General features: G+C 41.8%; 2 protein-coding genes across 2 annotated transcripts; both read left to right on the top strand.

Annotated features, from left to right (window-relative positions):
- The first annotated feature begins 531 nt into the window (after positions 1-531).
- On the top strand, positions 532-8996 carry TMEM171 (transmembrane protein 171). The gene is made up of 3 exons (XM_005428270.2): positions 532-1221; positions 2275-2416; positions 8448-8996. Exons 1-3 carry the CDS (start codon positions 591-593, stop codon positions 8671-8673), a joined length of 999 nt encoding a protein of 332 aa, XP_005428327.1. The 5' UTR covers positions 532-590; the 3' UTR covers positions 8674-8996.
- A 6246-nt stretch (positions 8997-15242) lies between these two features.
- TMEM174 (transmembrane protein 174) lies at positions 15243-17448 on the top strand. Its single transcript, XM_005428269.1, has 2 exons — positions 15243-15874; positions 17346-17448. Exons 1-2 carry the CDS (start codon positions 15243-15245, stop codon positions 17446-17448), a joined length of 735 nt encoding a protein of 244 aa, XP_005428326.1.
- The last annotated feature ends 814 nt before the right edge of the window (positions 17449-18262 follow it).

Genomic DNA, 18262 nt, shown 5'->3' with positions numbered 1-18262 from the left:
GAGAGAAGCAGAAAGGTCTTTACTGCCTGTGGAAAGAGAAGCAAGATTTATATGCTTTGAGAAAGTATGTAATAGAATATTTACTTGGTTAAAAAGTCCAGTAGTCATTGTTCATTTGCATTAACATACTATCTCTCACAAGCTGTCACTTTCTGCAGTTCAGCACAAAAATTTCCTGTAGCTTTCTCTTTTCACAGGGAAAGCTAACTTGTCCTCATTCCAAATATTCAACCTTTCAAAGTAAGGTCCTATTAATCATAAGATTATTTCTCTAAAGAAACAATTTAGCTGTGCACAGCAGTTACAGTATGTTTAAGTTGAATTGTAAAGCAAGTTCTGTCTTTCCATTGGCATTTAACAGCAAACTTGAGTAGGCCCTGTAATCCATAGTGGAGGTACTGCAAAACAGAAAATACAGGAGCATGCACAATAAAGGCTGAGTAACAAATTTGAAAGTAAGAAATATAATGTAGCTAATCTTGCTGGGTTGTTTTCTTCTTTCAGTTTGTTTATTTTCATGTTCACAGATCTGCTGTAGTTTGCTGCCATTTATTTCTAACAACTCATCTGCTTGAAGAGATTCTGTTGTAATGTATCCAGTGGCTGTTCCTGCGCCAGGAGGTGAAGGAAGTAATGGACAACATGGGAAACTTATTTTTTGCCTTTTTGTTTTTGGAGCTGTGTTGCTCTGTGCTGGATTCCTTCTTTCAGTCTTTATTCTCCAGTCATGTCCATCTGGAAGCTTCAGTGACTGTAATGAGGTCCTTAAGGCTGTTGGGCCAGTACTGGCTGTAACTGGACTGGTTTGTGTTGTACTGGCACGATCAAGGGCCAGGATGTATATAAGACAAAGACAATTGCAAAATGAGCAGGTGTACAGCCTTGTTTTTTGTCGTGGGAACTGTCAGTTTGCCCAGTTTCTCATATTTGGATTCCTGTTTTTAACTAGTGGAATGTTAATTAGCATCCTGGGCATTTGGGTTCCTGGTTGCAGCCCTGGCTGGCATACGATACAGCTCAACCACACTGGCACTTCTGACACAGACCTCCAGGGCTGTGGATTCCTGTCACTTCAAATCTTGGGACCTTTGATTGTGCTCACTGGGTTGTCTTTCTTTGTGATAGCTCATGTTAAAAAGAAGCAAAACTTATATCTCAACCAAGAATCCTGTGAAAGTGAACAACATCCTCAGAGCCCTGAATCTTTTCAGGTTACATTAGGTGAGTGAAAAACTGAGTTGGAACTTTACACTGGGAATGAGGTGGGTTTTTTTTTCCACTAATAATTTATGGCTGGATATTATTTATTTATTATTATTACTTACTTAGTATGAGCTCTCAGCATGTCAGTTCTGCCATGTCAGGACAGATGAAATAGAATAATGTTACTTGGTCTCATATGCTTTCTGTATGGTCAGTTCAGTTACCTTTCTCAAAAAGGCAGAAAATCTCTCTTTGGCATAAAAAGTAAGGTCTGACTGTGTAATAACCTGACACAAATGAGTCTAACCCCAGTTCTCTTCTCAAACTGTGTAATTGGCACTGCAGATCAGACTTCTGTGACTATATTTAAGATCTATTTTTGCCTTGAGCTCTGACCCCTTAAATAGAGCATTCTGATTCGTAACCAATGTCCTGTATTTTTAAAATTGTGGCCACATCCTCAATCAGTAAGAGATATAATTATGAGTTTAAACTCTTCAATTACAGAGTGGAAATTGGTAGATTTTTTGCTGTACAATATATTGATGTAGTGAACTGTGTATCAATAGTTGTGGTTAGTGTGCCTTGAACTACAAGTAACTTAGTAGGGAAACTGTCATAGCACATAAAACCAGTTCTCAGAGCCATTAATGACTTCTGTTACAGCACTGCAGTACTTACGGAGAAACTTAGAATGGCTTATTTTATTTTTGGGAGGGAAACAAAATACTTTCCTATCCTTAAAATGTTTCAACAGTAACTGTGTGCTTTGCACTTCGGCTTCTTGTAGACAGCCAACCATATTTGTGTTCTTTAGCTAGATAAACACTCCCCTTTGTAAGCTGTATTGTCTAAATTAAATCGTTCTTTTATAAATATGCTGCAGCTTTATTTCGGGATTATTTAGGTTTTGAATGTACCTTCAACCTACTCCAACAGCCTAGAATGTATCAATTCTGTATGTGGGATAATTTATTTTAAAAGCTAGGCAAGTAAAAATTATAGGATGCTGTTAATATAACCAGAGGTGCTCAGTTCTTCAAAGGCAGTAATTGGTGTTCTTTCCCCTAGGTGATGCTGTGATGGTATTCCCACCCCCTCCACCTCCTTATTTTGCCGACCCTATGTCACCAACTGTGACTCATTGTCTTATGCCAAGTGTTTTGCCTACAAGTGAAAATCCACCACCGTACCACTCTATCTTCAGTGATGGGTAAGATTGTTTATCTCTGACTTTAGAAATCTGAGGTATCCAAGAATTCTTTAGGTATCCAAGACCCTATTCTTATATAATCACTGTGAATTAACTACTAGGCATGACAAAGTTTTCTAGTACTTAACTCAACTTACTTCAGATACTTTACTTGAATTAGCATTTAAATACTGTTGTATACTAGGGGAACTACAAACTGCGGAGTGTCCTTTATGAGGATTAAATTATTATTATGCCTGGAAAGAACTTCTGAAGTTCTTAAATCAATGCCCCATAGTAGATTTCTTCCACAGATTGTCGGAGAGGATGCCATTGACAGCAGTGTGGTAGTGATGAGATATGCATGTTGGCAGATATTAGGAGCCTCTGTAGAAACAGAGCTGCAAGTATTTTGTGACACATACCCACAGACCTTGGGAACGTTGATTTATCTACTAATGTGTTCAGTTCTCCCATGTCCCTTATCTCTGCCTTGAGGAAGTGAGGCTTGGGGTGCTGATTGACCTTCTTCCTTCTGTGGCCATGTGTTGAGATTAAAGGATTCCTTGATGTCACAGAAGGCTCCAGCATGCTGATAAGGGAGGCTGCAAAGCTAGTTTCATTTCAAAATGTTGTACCTTACCCTTGCAGGCGTTCCTTACATACTTGGATTATAACAGAATTGCCTGATATTGACACCACCAGACTCAGGGAGCAGGAGCTGCCAACTTACCAAAGACTTGCCTGTGCCACAGGAACTTGCAGGGTTATTTATCCCCTCTGGGTTGCCACCACTAGGCTGCTAACCTGAGGGTAAAAGAGGTCACTGCGAGGGCTGCACACTAGAAGTAGTCAGAGCTAGGTGTCACATGTCTAGAGTCCCTAACTTATTTTTAGGCCCTTAATGATTCAGAAATGACTTGAATTAATATCTTTAGAATGGTCCTACATCTGCCTGGGTTTCAATTGTGAGTAAGTTACGCGGGACTGTCATTTAATGACTTTAATTCACAAGACTGTGTGTGCAACATTGTGTCACTGAAAACTGAGAAATAAACTCTCCCACCAATTTGTTAGGTTACAAAGCCAGCATTCGTTTATTAGCAGTGCTGGAGGCATGGGTAATAATCCACACATCATGTTTGCTCAGTAACCTAACAGATCTAGTTATATTCCTGAAACTAATACATATTCATCACATTTCTTGAATACATATATATATGCTAATTATTTCCATGGACTTATTTGGATATGCTTCCAGATCTGATGAATCTTTTCTCCTTGAGAGTGTCTCAAATCAGTCATCAGGTTATAATGTACTTCTCTTACTGTTCTTTGCTCTGACATACAATCCCTTTTCTCAAAACTAAGATATCAGCTACTACATATTAGTCACTGATATAAGGAAGCATTAACTGGAACAAGGCTTATTAGTCAGAGATGTAGGGAATTAACACAAGACCACAATAGTCTCTGTATTTGTACTAAGCACCGTATGGGACAAAACTAAGCATTAACCATGAATATAGGGGTAGTACACTTCATACACTAAAGTTAAAAGAATTTTCAAACATCTTCCCCTACTGCTGCACAGACCTCTTTCAGAAATATAACTGGTTTGGTAATAATTGGAAGCACCATCACTGCTCTTGGTGATGAGTATGGGGAAAGTTGTCTGGCAGGGAAGGACTTGGGAATGGTGGTCAATACCACCTAAACATGAACCATAAGTGTGCCCAAGTGGCCAAGGCAGCCAGTTGCATCCATATCAACAGTAGTGTGGCTAGTGGGACCAGGGCATCTAAATCCTCTGTTCAAGGGGAGGGGGACAGTAAGTGGCTTGTTCCTGGCAAACTGTGGGATGGGAGGCAAAGATTGGAAGAACAAGATGTTTGCAGGGATCCTCTGCTTCTGAATCTGGAGTGTGCTGGCCACACTGAAGCATGCTTGCAGTCTTATGCAGTTGAGGCAAGGGCTTCTAAGGTAACAGAAGCCAGAAGGAAAACAGTGGAGAGCTATCTCAAAGGAACTAAGGGATGTTCCTCTAGGAAGGCAACATGGCCAGCATCTCAGCTAAGGTGCCTTTACACCTGCACACAGTATGGGCAACAAACTGAAGTAATTGTAAGCCACGGTACTGCTGGAAGGCTATGACTTTGTTGCCATTCCTGAAACTTTGTGGGTTGAATCCTGTTTCTGTAGTGTGACTTTTAATAGCTGCAAGGCTGTTCAGAAGAGAGAGGAAAAGAAGTAGAGGCAGAGGGACAGCTTTTTACAGCAAGAGATTGAATGTGAAGAGCTGTCCCTGAAGAATACCTATGAGCAGGTGGAAAGCTGTGGGTAGGAGTCAGAGACCGAGGCAGCAAAGGGAACCTTTGGCTGGGGTCTGCTACAGCCACCTGACCAAGGGGAGCCCGTGGACCAAACCTTCCTGCTCCAGCACAGGAGGCATTGTGCCCGAGGGTCGTGGCCTGCAGGGGAACTTAGCCCCTCACAGCTGTTGGGAAAGTAGCTTGGAGGGCTGTGGCAATCCAGGAGACTCCTGGAATGTGCGGAGGACACCTGCCTGAGCCAAGTGACAGACAGCCCTGCCAGAGGGAATGTGGTACAGGATCTGTTGGTCACCAATGCACATTAGCTAACTGGGACAGCAGGGCTGGAGGCAGCCTGGGCTGCAGGGATCATGCGCTGGTGGAGTGTGCAGCCCTGGGGGTTGGGGGTTGGGTAAGGAGTTAAAGTTCAGCTCTTGAACTTTAGGAAAGCAGACTTCCAGTCCTTTGGGAACCTAATCAGTGGGATCCCCTGACAGACTGCCCTCAGGGACAAGGGAGTAGAAAAGAGCTGGCAGATCTTTAAGCAGTTCTTTCACGCAGCATGAGAGCTGGCAATCCCCAGGAACAAGAAGTCAGACAAGGGGGGCAAGAGACCGGCATGGCTCAGTAGGAATAAGTTGTGAGGAATGCCAGGGCAAAACTGGAACTGAACCTGGCAAGGGACACAAAGAATAACAGGAAGGGCTTCTACAGGTACAGTACATTAACCAGAAATGGAAGGTCAGAGAAAGGATATCTCCCAATTAAACAGTGCTGGAAAAGTGATGACAGTGGATGAGAAGGCCAGTGTACTCAACAACTTTTTTACCTCTGTCTTGAATGGCAGCCTCTCCTCCTATTCAGGGGCGTCCAGGGTGGACAGCAGGATGGGGACTGAGGGGGAAAAGTCCCTCCCATTGTAAGAGAAGATCAGGTTCATAGCTATCTGAGGAACTGGAATGTACATAAGTCTATGGGACCCAATGATCAGCATCCCAGAGTCCCAAGGGAATTGTCAGTAGATGTCAGTCATATGTAGTTGCCAAGCCACTCTCCCTGATATTTGAAAAGTCATTGCCGTCAGGGCAAGTCCCAGGTGACTGGAAAAAGGGAAAAACATTGTACCCACCTTTAAGAAGGGTAGAAAGGAGAAATACTGAGAAATACCCATCAGCCCCACCTCTGCCTGGGAATATAACAGAACAGATGCCTCTAGAGCTGTGCACATGTAGGACATGCCCTGGTACCAGCACAGGCTGGGGATGAACAGATCCCAGCAGCCCTGCCCAGAAGGATTTGGGGGTGCTGGTGGCTGAGAGGCTGCACATGAGCCAGCCATGGGCACTCCCAGCCCAGAGAGCCACATGGGTCCTGGGCTGCATCCAGAGCAGTGTGGGCAGCAGGGCCAGGGAGGGGATTCTGCCCCTCTGCTCTGCTCTGCTGAGACCCCACCTGCAGTGCTGCATCAGCTCTGGGTTCCCAGCACAGGAAGGACATGGAGATGTTGCAGTGAGTCCAGAAGAGGCCACCAAGATGACAGAGGTTTGCAGCACCTCTCCTGTGAGGAAAGGCTAGGAGAATCAGGTTTGTTCAGCCTATAAAAGGGAAGGCTTCAGGGTGAACTAATTACAGCCTTCCAATACCTGAAGGGAGCCTACAAGAAGGAGAGGAGCATTTTTTTTTTACGAGAGCGTATAGTGATGGGACAAGGGGGATTGGTTTCAAACTGAAAGAAATTTTAGAGTAGATACTAGGACGAATTTCATTACTGTAACAGTGGTAAGACACTGGAACAGGTTGCCCAGAGAAGTTGTGGATGTCCCATCTCTAGAAGTGTTTAATGCCAGATTAAATAGGGTTCTGAGCAACCTGGTCTAGTGAAAGATGTCACTGCCCAAGGCATGGGAGGTTGGAAATAGATGATCTACAACATCCCTTCTAACCTATAGGCTATTCTGTGATTCTGTGGTTCAGTTTTGGGTCCTTCTTGGTGAGAGAGAGTTCTGGAGTGTGACAAAAGAAGATCAGCACAGCTGGTGGAGGATCTGAAGCACAAGTCATGTGAGGAGTTGCTGAGGGAGCTGGAGTTTTTCAGTCTGGAGAAAAGGAGGCTTGACCTTATTATTCTCTTCAGTTGCTAGAAAGGAGGTTGTGGCAAGATGGGGATTGGCCTCTTTTGCTAGACAACAAGTGGCTGGACAAGAGGAAATGGCCTTACGCTGTGCCAGGAAAGGTTTCTTAGCTATTAGGAGAGGTTTTTTTTGTGGGAAGGTTTGTAAAGCATTGGAATAGGCTGCTCAGGAGAAGTGGTGGAGTCACCATCCTGTTGGAACATCATGTGGATATAGTTTAATCTTGTGTGGATTTCTTTGTCTTGTGAACATATGTACACAAAGAAGCAGTTTTTTGGGATAGTATCTAGTGGAGTGGATAAAACACCTCAGGCTTGGATACCAAGCCCAGAATGCCTGACCTTGCCCTGTGGTGTTTTCTGATGGGGATGCTCTAGCTGGTGCCCTTCCATGCTTCCCAGCATCCTCACAGAGACCTGCTGAGCTGATACCACCTCTGAGTGTTTCACTCAATCCTGCTCTCTCATGGCTCAGCACTTGTTGGCAGTTAGGGCATCTTGACTTGTGCAAGTTGCTTCCTGAGCACTTTCATGGAAGAGGAGCAATGGCCTCGTTGTTCATAACAATGCCATGGTTGAAGATCCCAGATATGGCAGGGGTTACACATTTCTCATGTTGGTGTCTGCTGGACAAAGGTGGTTTGCCTCTTCAAGCCCTTGCTCAGTGTCAGCAAACACTGTGCTGTAGCCGGTGCTGGATGAAAGCTGTTAGTAAGCTGAGTCATGGTCTCATCCCAGAACTGTTTGCATTTTTCCTGCAATCTGTTACGTAGCACCTCAGCACTTGTCTTGTAGTATTTCTCTCTCCTTTGAAAACCCTCATAGACCAGTAACAGCATTGAAGATGAGGTGACTGTTCTCTGTATTTGTGCTTCTCACTCAGTATTTATATGGATACAGATGTATGAATCAGCTCTGGGAGTGAATCATGAGGACCAAGCAGGTCTTCCCTTTCCTTAGGAAGCAACTGAGGCAATATGCTGAGTGCCAGGTCCAGGGTGAGATGTGCAAAGTACCAGAACAATGTGGGTTCAACCAATTTTGATACAGTTATGATTGTTAGAGGAGGATGGAGTACTTGGCTGTTCACCTTGAATGTCACTGGGAACTTTGCAATATGGTCATGTTCAGTCTGCCATGGATTGCTGGAATGCCTAGTAAAAGTTTGATTGCCTTTCATGTAAGATCTCAAAAGGCTAGGGATGGTGATTTTTTTTGGATGCAGTTCTAAGTCTAGTAACTGTCTTTCATAATGGATGGGGAGGGACTGTGTACGTGATAAACTACAAAAGGGAAGATACATTAGGAGCTAGGGATCAGAAGATTTAGTAAGATTGTGAAACAGCGCAGCCAAAAGTAGCTAATACCCATAAGCCAGGCTGGTAATCTGAAAGATTAGAAGGGAACTTGTTTTGCCCTTCCCCTCTGAAATTGTAGACTCTTTATATGAAGAGTCATAATGTAGCCCACAGAATGAAATCCTAATGCTTATGCAAGTTCTTTGCTTCAGGGATTTTTAGGAAGTGTGTGCATGTTTATATAAATCAAGTCAAATTTCACTCACTGTAGATAAATGAATTATGCTAACATATAGTTTTGTGTTTTATAGAGCACAGCTTGGTGATGATGAAAGAACAGTTGCTGTTAGAGACTATGACTCCGTATATACAATTTCTGGAAGCAGCTCACCTTCAGATATTTTGCCAATGCTATACCTTTCTTCTGAATCACCACCAAAATATGAAGAGAAAGCATCAATAACAAATAATGAATATTCACCATCTTCCTTTTCTTTTTCATCTGTTTCCTTAGCCACATCTGATACCAGCTTCTAAAGGACTGACAGTTCACTTAATTTTTAATAAAATATACACAGATTTACAATTTTTGAATTTATTTACATTTTGTAATAAAAGCAATAATGTTGGCTGTGTCTAATTTTTCATCAGGAAGAATAAACAATGAACCTGGATTTCAAGAAATATTAGAGAAGCCTGGGGCTCTGCTAAAGTATTCTGAAGGGAGTTCACTGCAAGAACATTAAATGCTCGTCTTGTTCTGTTCAGTTTCTATTTATAGCTGTTCTTTTTATAATGAAGCCACTAAGTAGAAACCAACTTTTTTGATTATTTTAATTAAATCTCTTTGGACCTTGAAAGAAAGAAATAATTAGGAAGTGTTTTTATTTCTGTTTTTGCATGACTTTTGTGAAAAATACTTGTTTGCAAAGTTATGGCCTTTACAAGTATTCAAGGAGCATTCACATATAGGGATGTTAAGGTTGCTACGAAGATGCCATGATGCTATGAAGAGCTTCAATGGTTACCTTTTGGTCTGCCTGGTAACAAACACTCCAAATTTAGGCTATCTCTGGTCCTTATGTAAGTATAATCCCTAGGAAAATCAGTTTTAGCTGCAGTTGAGCCCAAAGGCAGCCCTGAGGATAGATAATAGGCTAACAGTTTAACTGTGGTAACCACTGGTTTCAGGGGGATTATTCTGCTGTTTTATATCATTATTCATGGATTATACAAGCAGTGCTTATTGTGTGAGAGTGAGTGCCACAAAGCAGTGCTATCTTTGAAGTGCAGACATTACTTACCAGCAGATGCGGGAGAGGCAGTTTCATGGAAACCCATGCAACAAATGTTTTTCACTGACATAACACTTCACAGACCCTTCAGAAATACAACCCTCTTAGCTCTTCCATCCTGCTGCAACCCTAGGGTAGTGGTAGTGGCCTGCCTTCAGGGTTGAGGTTCTCATTCTATTTTGTGTTTGTTTGCATCTGTTCCCAAATCGAAGGATTAGCTTGTAGTAGGTAAAGATAATTAGGAAGAACTGGGTTGCTGCTGTCTTTGACATCTTACAACTTACTCTGAATGCTGTTTGAGAAAAACAAATAGGATTCTGTGCTCAGAAAAGTGGCAGGGCTTTAGGCTTGGTTCGGCCTGGTGTATTTGCCAGCATTAAAACTTTGCAAGAGTGATCTCTGAATTGTTCAGCTGAGTCTCTGAACAGCTGTGTGCCTTGGGACCCCAGTTACATCTCCACTTGTCATCTACTATGCTGAATTTCAGAGAACTTGAGTGTAACAGGATGCTGGACTATGAATTAAGAACTTAAATTCCCTCCTGTGCCTAGGGAAAGGTGATTGCCTTTTTGTCATCTTGCTATGAACGTGCCTCTCACGTGCTGACTGCTTCAGAGAAATGTTCAGGAGCTCCTGTGTTTGCCATTTTATTTCCTATTCTGTGTCATTCCCTCAGTTACGCCAGGACAGTTCTTTGTGCAGCCACACAAATACAAACCAGCCAGTGAGGGAAGTATATTTAGCCAGCAGTAGAGCTGAGGGGCTTATGCATGCAGAGTAATGAGCAAACACGGCACAGAGGGGGATTTAGTATGTAGGAGCTGATTAAACTGGCATGACTCAGCCACTGGAAATGTCTGTATGAAGAAAGGGAATCCACAAAAGCCAGTAGGCATTTTGTCTTCTCTCAAACATTTTTTACCTAGTAAGTTTTTCAAAGATGTTTCTCCTTATACGCAATCTGCAATACAAGCTGTAGTTTGCCATCTTTGTGATTATTTTTTAAGCTTTTGCTCCTACTCTTTAAACAGTGGGGCCCACTGCTGTGTATCATTTGTGCATACATAGCTTTGCATGTGTCTAAGGGGCCTGTTTCTCTCTCAAATTATCCATCTATCATATAACAAGAACAGAAGCTGGGTTATTTTACTGGAAATATCCCATGCAACAAAGCCCACGTTAGCTTTATCCTGTTCTTTTTCCAGAACACTCATTTTCTGAAAAGGCTAAATATCAAAACATGTTTTTACAAATCTGGAATATTTGCATCTGGTGGTAAAGTGAAAAAGTATCAACCTCTTCTGCTGCCTTCAATTTGCTCAGTTGGTTGTTCCCAAGAATGTACCCAAGAGACCAGACAAATCAAGCAGAATATGTTGATTCATCTGAGTTCTCTGTAACAGAAACATAATCTTGTTTTCCTTCAAGGTTATTGTATTTTGATCATCTACTCCAGAGTCTTCAGTGTGGGTCACTTTATTTCTAAAAAAGCAGTCTTCATGTGGTTCAGAAAGCTGCTGACCTGACTCAGATTTGGCATCCTGAGAAGGTGTAACCTCTGAAAACAAGAATTGAAAATGGAATTTCTCTCTCTGTGATTTTGAGAAGATGCTTAGGAGATAGATCTGTTTACAACTGTATTAGCATCTTCTATTTTTGACTTAGAAAATCATTACTTGAAAACTCAGTGGATGTGCTGGGTGCCTCTCCGTGAAGTGCTCAGCACTGAAGTAGTTAACATAGCCCGTGCCACAGTATTTGCCGACTGTGCTGTTGAAATCTGTTGTAGCAGGGTCAGAAAATGTGAGTAAGAGGCTAGCAAGTCTGCCCTCACCACTGAAGGCTACCACTGGGTGAATGGCAGTAGAGGGAGGAATTTTTGATGTGGGGAGTAGGAGTGAAATGTCTGCATTAGAAAGGAAGCAACACCTTGTAAAACTATAAAAGTAGCTTAAAATAATACGGAATAGTATTTTTATTGAGGAAGTGAGATACTTTACTGTCCCACTAATGGTGCTATAACCCTCTTTCTACTCTAAGGTTAGCTTAAGTGTTTGACATACAAATGCTAGTGAGCAAAGCAAGTTGGTTACTGATTCACACTTACTTAAACAGGCAAAGTGGGAGGTAAGGGTTGCTTGCCCTCTCTAAGTGAAGGTCTTTCTTCCTCGCTGCCTGCACTGACACTGCTCTGCTTCTAACTGCAACACTGCAATCCTTTGCATATGAGAGATTCACAAAAATATAAATTAATACCTTTTCTCTAGGAAAAGTCCTTCCTACATCAACAGCAGCTAAAAAAATCAACAGTTAACTCATCTGAAAAACTGAGATTGCACAGGTCTTTGCAATGTTGCTACGTTTTTGTGATAGCAGCACTTGATATCGCAAGGGGGTGATTGTACCCACCCCATCTTTGACCTTTGTGGTTTGTGTTGCTGTATTCATTTATGCCTTTTCTATCATATCTTTTCAGAGTCATGGCTTGTAGTGCCAATAACCCCACTTTTTCCACTGAACATGCCAGATTTCATGCTTCCCCCCTCTATCACGCATGCATGCATCTCAACAATTAGGCATGGAAAAACCTTCATCTTGGTGGGCCTGCTCACAAGACAACATTTTCCGGAGCATATAAAGCCACCTTGCTGGTAAATGCAGTTGTGGACAGCTGGCTGAACCTGCTCCTCACAATTTATTTGTGCTTTGAGGCTGGCAGTGCAGGAGTTCAGGGGTGAAAGGCCCACTCACAGTGGTTCTTCATGTACTGCTCATACACGTGTAATTAATGTTTTCCACTAAAGACAGTTACCTTTCTCTAGGAAAAGGTCCCACTAACTCAAACCACTGATTCCTTAATCTCCCTAAACTATGGACTGATAATTTGTTCTTACTTATTTTAAAGCTAATCAATGTGCAATACCCTGTGTTGTGCAGCTTCTTTCGCATGTTCTTTGACTAAGTCCCTGCTTATATAACTGGTGTGTAAGAAAATAAAACCTTCCTACAAGAGGCTGATAATGTGGACAACTGTGTAAAAATAGGTAACATAAGGAGAAGAAAAAAGGGCTAAGTGATAACCTGTCAGTGTTCACTAGGATGACTCATCAAACAGGTTAGAGAACTGAGGGGGTGCAGAGCACCTGCTTCCAGCAGCAAGCACTGCAGGCAATATTTTCTATTACCACTTCACCTGGTAATAGAAAATTAGGTGGAAGAACAGAAAGCAAAGCAGTGCTTGTGTTCAAGGGTAAGGTCTGAAGCAGATGAGAACAAAACTGTATTGAGATCTGAAAACAGCACTCATTCTAAAACAACTCACTCCAACCAATTTTCCTTGGTTTCACAAAAATCTTGTGCTTAGGAGTCATACCAGGTAAAAGGGATGCATTTGGTAAATTGACATTTTTAAGTGAGTCCCCGGAACACACACTTATTTGCAAAGAAAAGCACTGGTCTTAAAAAAATCAGTGTGATCCAGTAGTCTCTTAAGACCTTGGCAGCTGCCTGACCGCAGCATTACCACTCTCTGGGAAAATAATTGGAGAAATATGGGGATGCATAGAGGAAACTGTCTTACAGAGAGGGGACAGTTTACAGAGAAAGGACTAATTTTAATGTAGATCCCAGCACAGCAAACAGAGAGAGTTTTCCATCCTATTTTAAAAGTTCAAGTGGCATGTGGGTTTGGAAGGAAAAAAAGAATCCTGTGTTCTCCAGCTCTACTGTGCACTTGCTCAACACATTAAGTCATGTCCTAGACCAGAGGAAGAGGCGGCTGTGGGATGACACAACACCCAACTTGGAAAATTCTGATTCCAGACAGGATCTAAGGACCACTCTGTGGGATTGAGGAAGTGCTCCAGCACAATCCCATTGCAAATAGCAGTTGCAGAGTTCTTGAATGAATGAAAGGAGCAAGGTGACACTACATCTGTATAAACTATTAGCTAGACAGCTATTATAATATAGTGCTGCTTTTAAAAGCATGTTGGAAAGCCTGAAAGATTCAGCAGTGGCAAGGATGATTCATAGTATGGAAAAACCTGACTTGTAAAGAGCAGTAACAGTTCATTCCATTAAGTTTAACAAATATAAGGTTAAAGGTGATGTAGACTTTGGCTATAATTGCCAGTGCAAGGACAGTTTATCTAGTATTTCAGCACTGTCTAGTTTTGTTGTCATCATACAAAACCACTGCATTGCAAGACTGATCTCTTTGCTCAAGAGGTGCAGAGAATCCTGACCAGACTTAGTGTTGTGGGAAAGGCTAATCTTGAGTGTATTTGTCAGAAAATTTGTTGACACCCTGGGTAACAGGGGTAACTTATTAATGCTGCATTTGGAAGCTTCACAGCTTTTTTTTTTTTTTTAAGGAATCCAACACTAATATTCCTCAAGGTATATGCACTAAAAAATGAGAAATACATCTGCAATTGCATTCAGCATCAGTTTAAAGGTGCCAAATTTGGTGAATAGCGCTTTCCAGGAAAGAACTGTTGTCATGCAGTGTGATGTGAATGCACAGTAGACTAAAGGCACTTTTACTGACTTTGAAGAAGCAATCTTAAAGATAAATTTTCTAGTTCTAGAGTTATTTTTAATTTTACAAATCTCAGGATTAGCTTGCTTCCCCAGAGCTGCTGGTAGCAGGAAATAGCATTATATGTTCTACTGCCTGAGCAGTAATCAGTGTCCTGTGTGTAGTATCCTGCGATGCTAGTCAAAACAGGCAGAGTAGTTGGAGATTTTTCCTCCTTAAGGAATTATACAAAGACATTCTACCAGAACCTTTCAATAGCAATTGCTTTAGTCTGAAACTGTTAGGAAACAGAAAATTTCAAAATTCAATAGTCTGTTTAATATATGCGACATGAGTTCAGCAGAACAATTCATTGTGATATGAAGTATCCTAGATATCTGTGAGTACAGGATAAGATTCCTCACTCTGTCAAGTTTAGCGTTACAGGAGGTGCTTTCTCTTTCCTGCAGTGATGTGCTATTCAGGGTATTTGGGCATTATTCTCTATAAACCTTAAAACCTACAACAAAATATGTCCCAAATTAAGGGGAAATTATAGGGTAATTTTATTACTTCAACCAGCTGGAAAGCTTTGGCTGCCTTGAAATAATGTTTCTCCCACAGCCAACAGTTCTCCCAGGCTTCTCAGCACTCACCATCCTGTTGCCACTTACCCTCCTGCTCACCTACTGGTTGCCCCAGAAAATTATCAGAAAGTGTACTTTTATATTTTTTTTAAACCATGAGCTGCAAAATGAGCTGCAACAGAGGTCCAGGCATGACTATAAATGTCACGCTTCAGAGCATGGAAAAGCAGTCCTAGCAATGGCCATGAGGAATTTTCCTGCAGAAAATTGAGCAGGAAGTGAAGAGCAAGGATCTCTTGCTGCTGTTGACTAAACATATGCTGTCCGTATGTTGGACGCATCAGCTAGCTGGGGCCAAGGAAAAGCTGCAATAGCTTCAGCTTGCTTTTTCTGCTATCCAGAATGAGCGCAGTATCATGGGTGCTAAATTAAAGAAGAAACACAAGGAGGCAGTCATGCAGGGGTGAATCCATTTCGGAAGTGATGGTGGTAATTCAAGAAATCTTTAGTGATGGCTTCAGGCTTCACTTCCCAGACCTTTGTTCTTTCAAGCAAAGTTTATTCTTTCACGTGATGGACTCTGTTAACCATACACACACAAAGTTCTTGTATAACTAACCTGAAACCTTCGACTTTAAATGCTCTGCCAAGTCCTTTACAAGCCCCCTTTCTCTTGAAGGAGAGGATACGTTATAGTCAGTAATGGAGCAAAACAACAACAGTGTAGAAGATTTCTCCTTGAATGTTTTTTCTGTCACTCCTTGTCAGCCAAACAGATCTGATGCCCTGGTGTCAGATGGGGATAAAGCTGGCACCACTCTGCTCTTTTCAGGTGTGTTTTTGGGACTGGTGGGGATCACTTTCACTGTGATGGGATGGATAAAATACGATGGCATTACTCACCTGGAGTGGACTCAGTTACTAGGGCCTATTCTGCTGTCTGTCGGGGTGACTTTTATTCTGATTGCTGTTTGTAAATTTAACATGCTTACATGCAAGCCTTGTAAAGAAAGAGAGGAAAATACGTCGGAACTTGACCAGGCTGCAAGCGGACAGTCCTTTGTCTTCACTGGCATTAACCAGCCTATAACTTTCCACGGTGCCACAGTGGTACAGTACATCCCTCCGCCGTACCCGTCCCAGGAAGGTGCTGCCGTCAGTCCCGGCCACCTTCACCCAGGGCTCAGCTGCTGCGCTGCTGCTCCCCCCAGCACCTCGCCACTTCTCGCCACGGGCTCTCCTCACTTCTGCCCTGCCTACGCCCTGGACAACCTGGCTTTTACTGGAGATGAGAGCTACACTGCTTATCCTGCAGAGAATTCCAGGAGTCAGAGGTACATCTTCTGAAATGCCTTAGTGTGTTTGAACACAGGCTTCTGAATATTTTAAGTACAATGTGTGGTTTTTGTAAGAAACTGCAGCTGGTCCAGGATATTATCCTTCTCAGACTTTTTTTTGTCTTTGTTAGGAATTTTTCTTGAGTGACGAAACATACTTTTCCTGCAAAGTGCTTTTATACAATTTAAATTCACTTATAAATGCCTTTTGGTTTTCAGTAAACTAAACCTCTTGTTACTTTTTAAGATATATGTGCTCCTGTTTATGAAGGTTTTCTTATGTTTATCTTGCCACCTTTTGGTTATTATGTGTATGATACCAAGATGATTTTTTGCCTTTTTTTTAATATACCGTATATATATATAAAGATATACGTTTATATATATATATAGAACTTTTATATATCCTCAGTATTCTTAGCATGCATGCTTGTAATTCCTTAAGTCTGATAACTTAGCATAGCCCGAGTATTCTGTTAGGCCAGGAGACCAAACATCCTAAAGGCCTTGTGGCAGGAGGCCAGAAAACCCTCCACTGTCTTGGGAAACCAAGGTCCTCTCTAGAACACATCCTGTAAACCAGAGATTCAGCCCATGCAGGGGGAATTCCACAGATAGGGGAATATCACACCATCCATCCAGGCCTCCCATTGGGGCACCCCTGTTAGATATGCTGATTTTCAAGGTCTATAAATTGTATACACCATCTATTGTGGGGGTGCATTGCAGCACATCCCACCTTGGTGAAGTGGTGCACCATAAGGATCTTTACTAAATACTGAGGTAAAACCCCTTGTCCCGTAACTGTGTCTGGCTCTCCATTTTTAAGACCCGGAAAAGGCATCATGTAGAGCCAGAGGCTTCCGCTCAAATGCAATCACAACACATGAGTCAGCACACAAACAGCATTTCTGCAACAATGCAAGAATCAGTCTGGTACCAGATGCTCTCCCTCCTAAATACACCTGGTCACAACATGCTGCTGTCCCACTGTAACAACCTCCCCCCTCCTTTTTTCCTAGTTTTGAGGCATAAACAATATTGGTCATGTTGCACAGCAGTATGGAGCTGCTCAAATTGTACACAAAATTATTTTATATAGTTCTTTCCTCCAAGGAAAAATATTCCAATTATAGGAATTACTCATAATTATATCCTTTGTGCAACACAAGTCACTGTTAGTTCATTTATCACAGTCTTTTTAAAAAACTGCTGACTAACCTATTGTTCTCCGCAAATATGAGTGACAGGCATAGGCAGGGTGGAGACAAAGGTCACCTCCTGACACTTCTAAACTTCATGAAAAAACCACAGCAAACAGCTGAATCTCAGTAAAACTTCATCTCACAGCATTTTCTCCATAAGCTGGGGAGTACTTTTCCCAGATAAGGCTGGGAGGATGAAACACTGAAATTACGTGAATGCTCTGGTAAATTCTTTTTGTATCTTCTCCTCTTCCTCTTTTCAGGTCAGAAGACAGTTCTGATGAACCAGAAGGACTGCTGGAAGACTATGCCCGTAATAACTTGTCACCTCCACGTTATGAGGAAATATACCCTTTTTCTTCATAAAATCATCATGGACAAGAGACAACAATCCTAAGAGATGCTAGCAAAAATCCCAGAAAATCTTTTTATTAAACACTTGTGTGATAAGATAGTGTGAACAAGTTCTTGATATTCATACACAGTATCACTGAAGATATTTAACTGACCCCTTCCTTTTTCTCTGTCAAAATTTGTTAGCCCTTTGCAGTGCAGCTTAATAGCAGAGCTATTAATTATTCAGTGGCTAAACTATTAATAGCAAAGCTATTAAACTCAAGGATCCAAATCCATATTAGGATTCCCCAACAAGAAGCTTGATTTTCAGACTTGATGAAACCAGGGAGAGCTGTGACTGCGTAAGATGTTTGTGGAAGATCATGATTGCTCCTGGACATTCAGCATCTTTAGAAAATACTTGATTTTTTCTTGAGGTATTTTCATTCTTGATTGCTTGGGAAACTTCAAAAGTTCTCAAGTGTCTGATCCATGAAAGTCCATTTTATGTCTTAATTTTGTTTGATTCTTTAGAAGACCTTACTCATTAATAAGTCCAGTCTACAGATTAGAGTTTCTCAGCTTGCTTTACCTGGACAACCAGTCCTATTGCACAGCCCAGTCCTGTAGGCATTTTTTTTGGAGCATCCTGCTTGAACCACAGCATCTCAGAACAGAGGAAACAAATAGTGACTTATGACACCTTTTACATAAGATATCTAAGACATCCTGCATGTATCAAATTCAGTCCCCTTCCCAACCTGATGGGAGGCAAAGCACAGTCTCCCACCAGGAGTCCTAATAACTATGAAGTTAGTGTCACTAAAAAAAATGGCATCTTTCT

Source organism: Geospiza fortis, unplaced genomic scaffold, assembly GCF_000277835.1.
Source record: "Geospiza fortis unplaced genomic scaffold, GeoFor_1.0 scaffold246, whole genome shotgun sequence".
In the NCBI taxonomy this organism is placed as follows: Eukaryota; Metazoa; Chordata; class Aves; order Passeriformes; family Thraupidae; genus Geospiza; species Geospiza fortis.
This window is presented reverse-complemented; position numbering and strand designations above follow the sequence as displayed.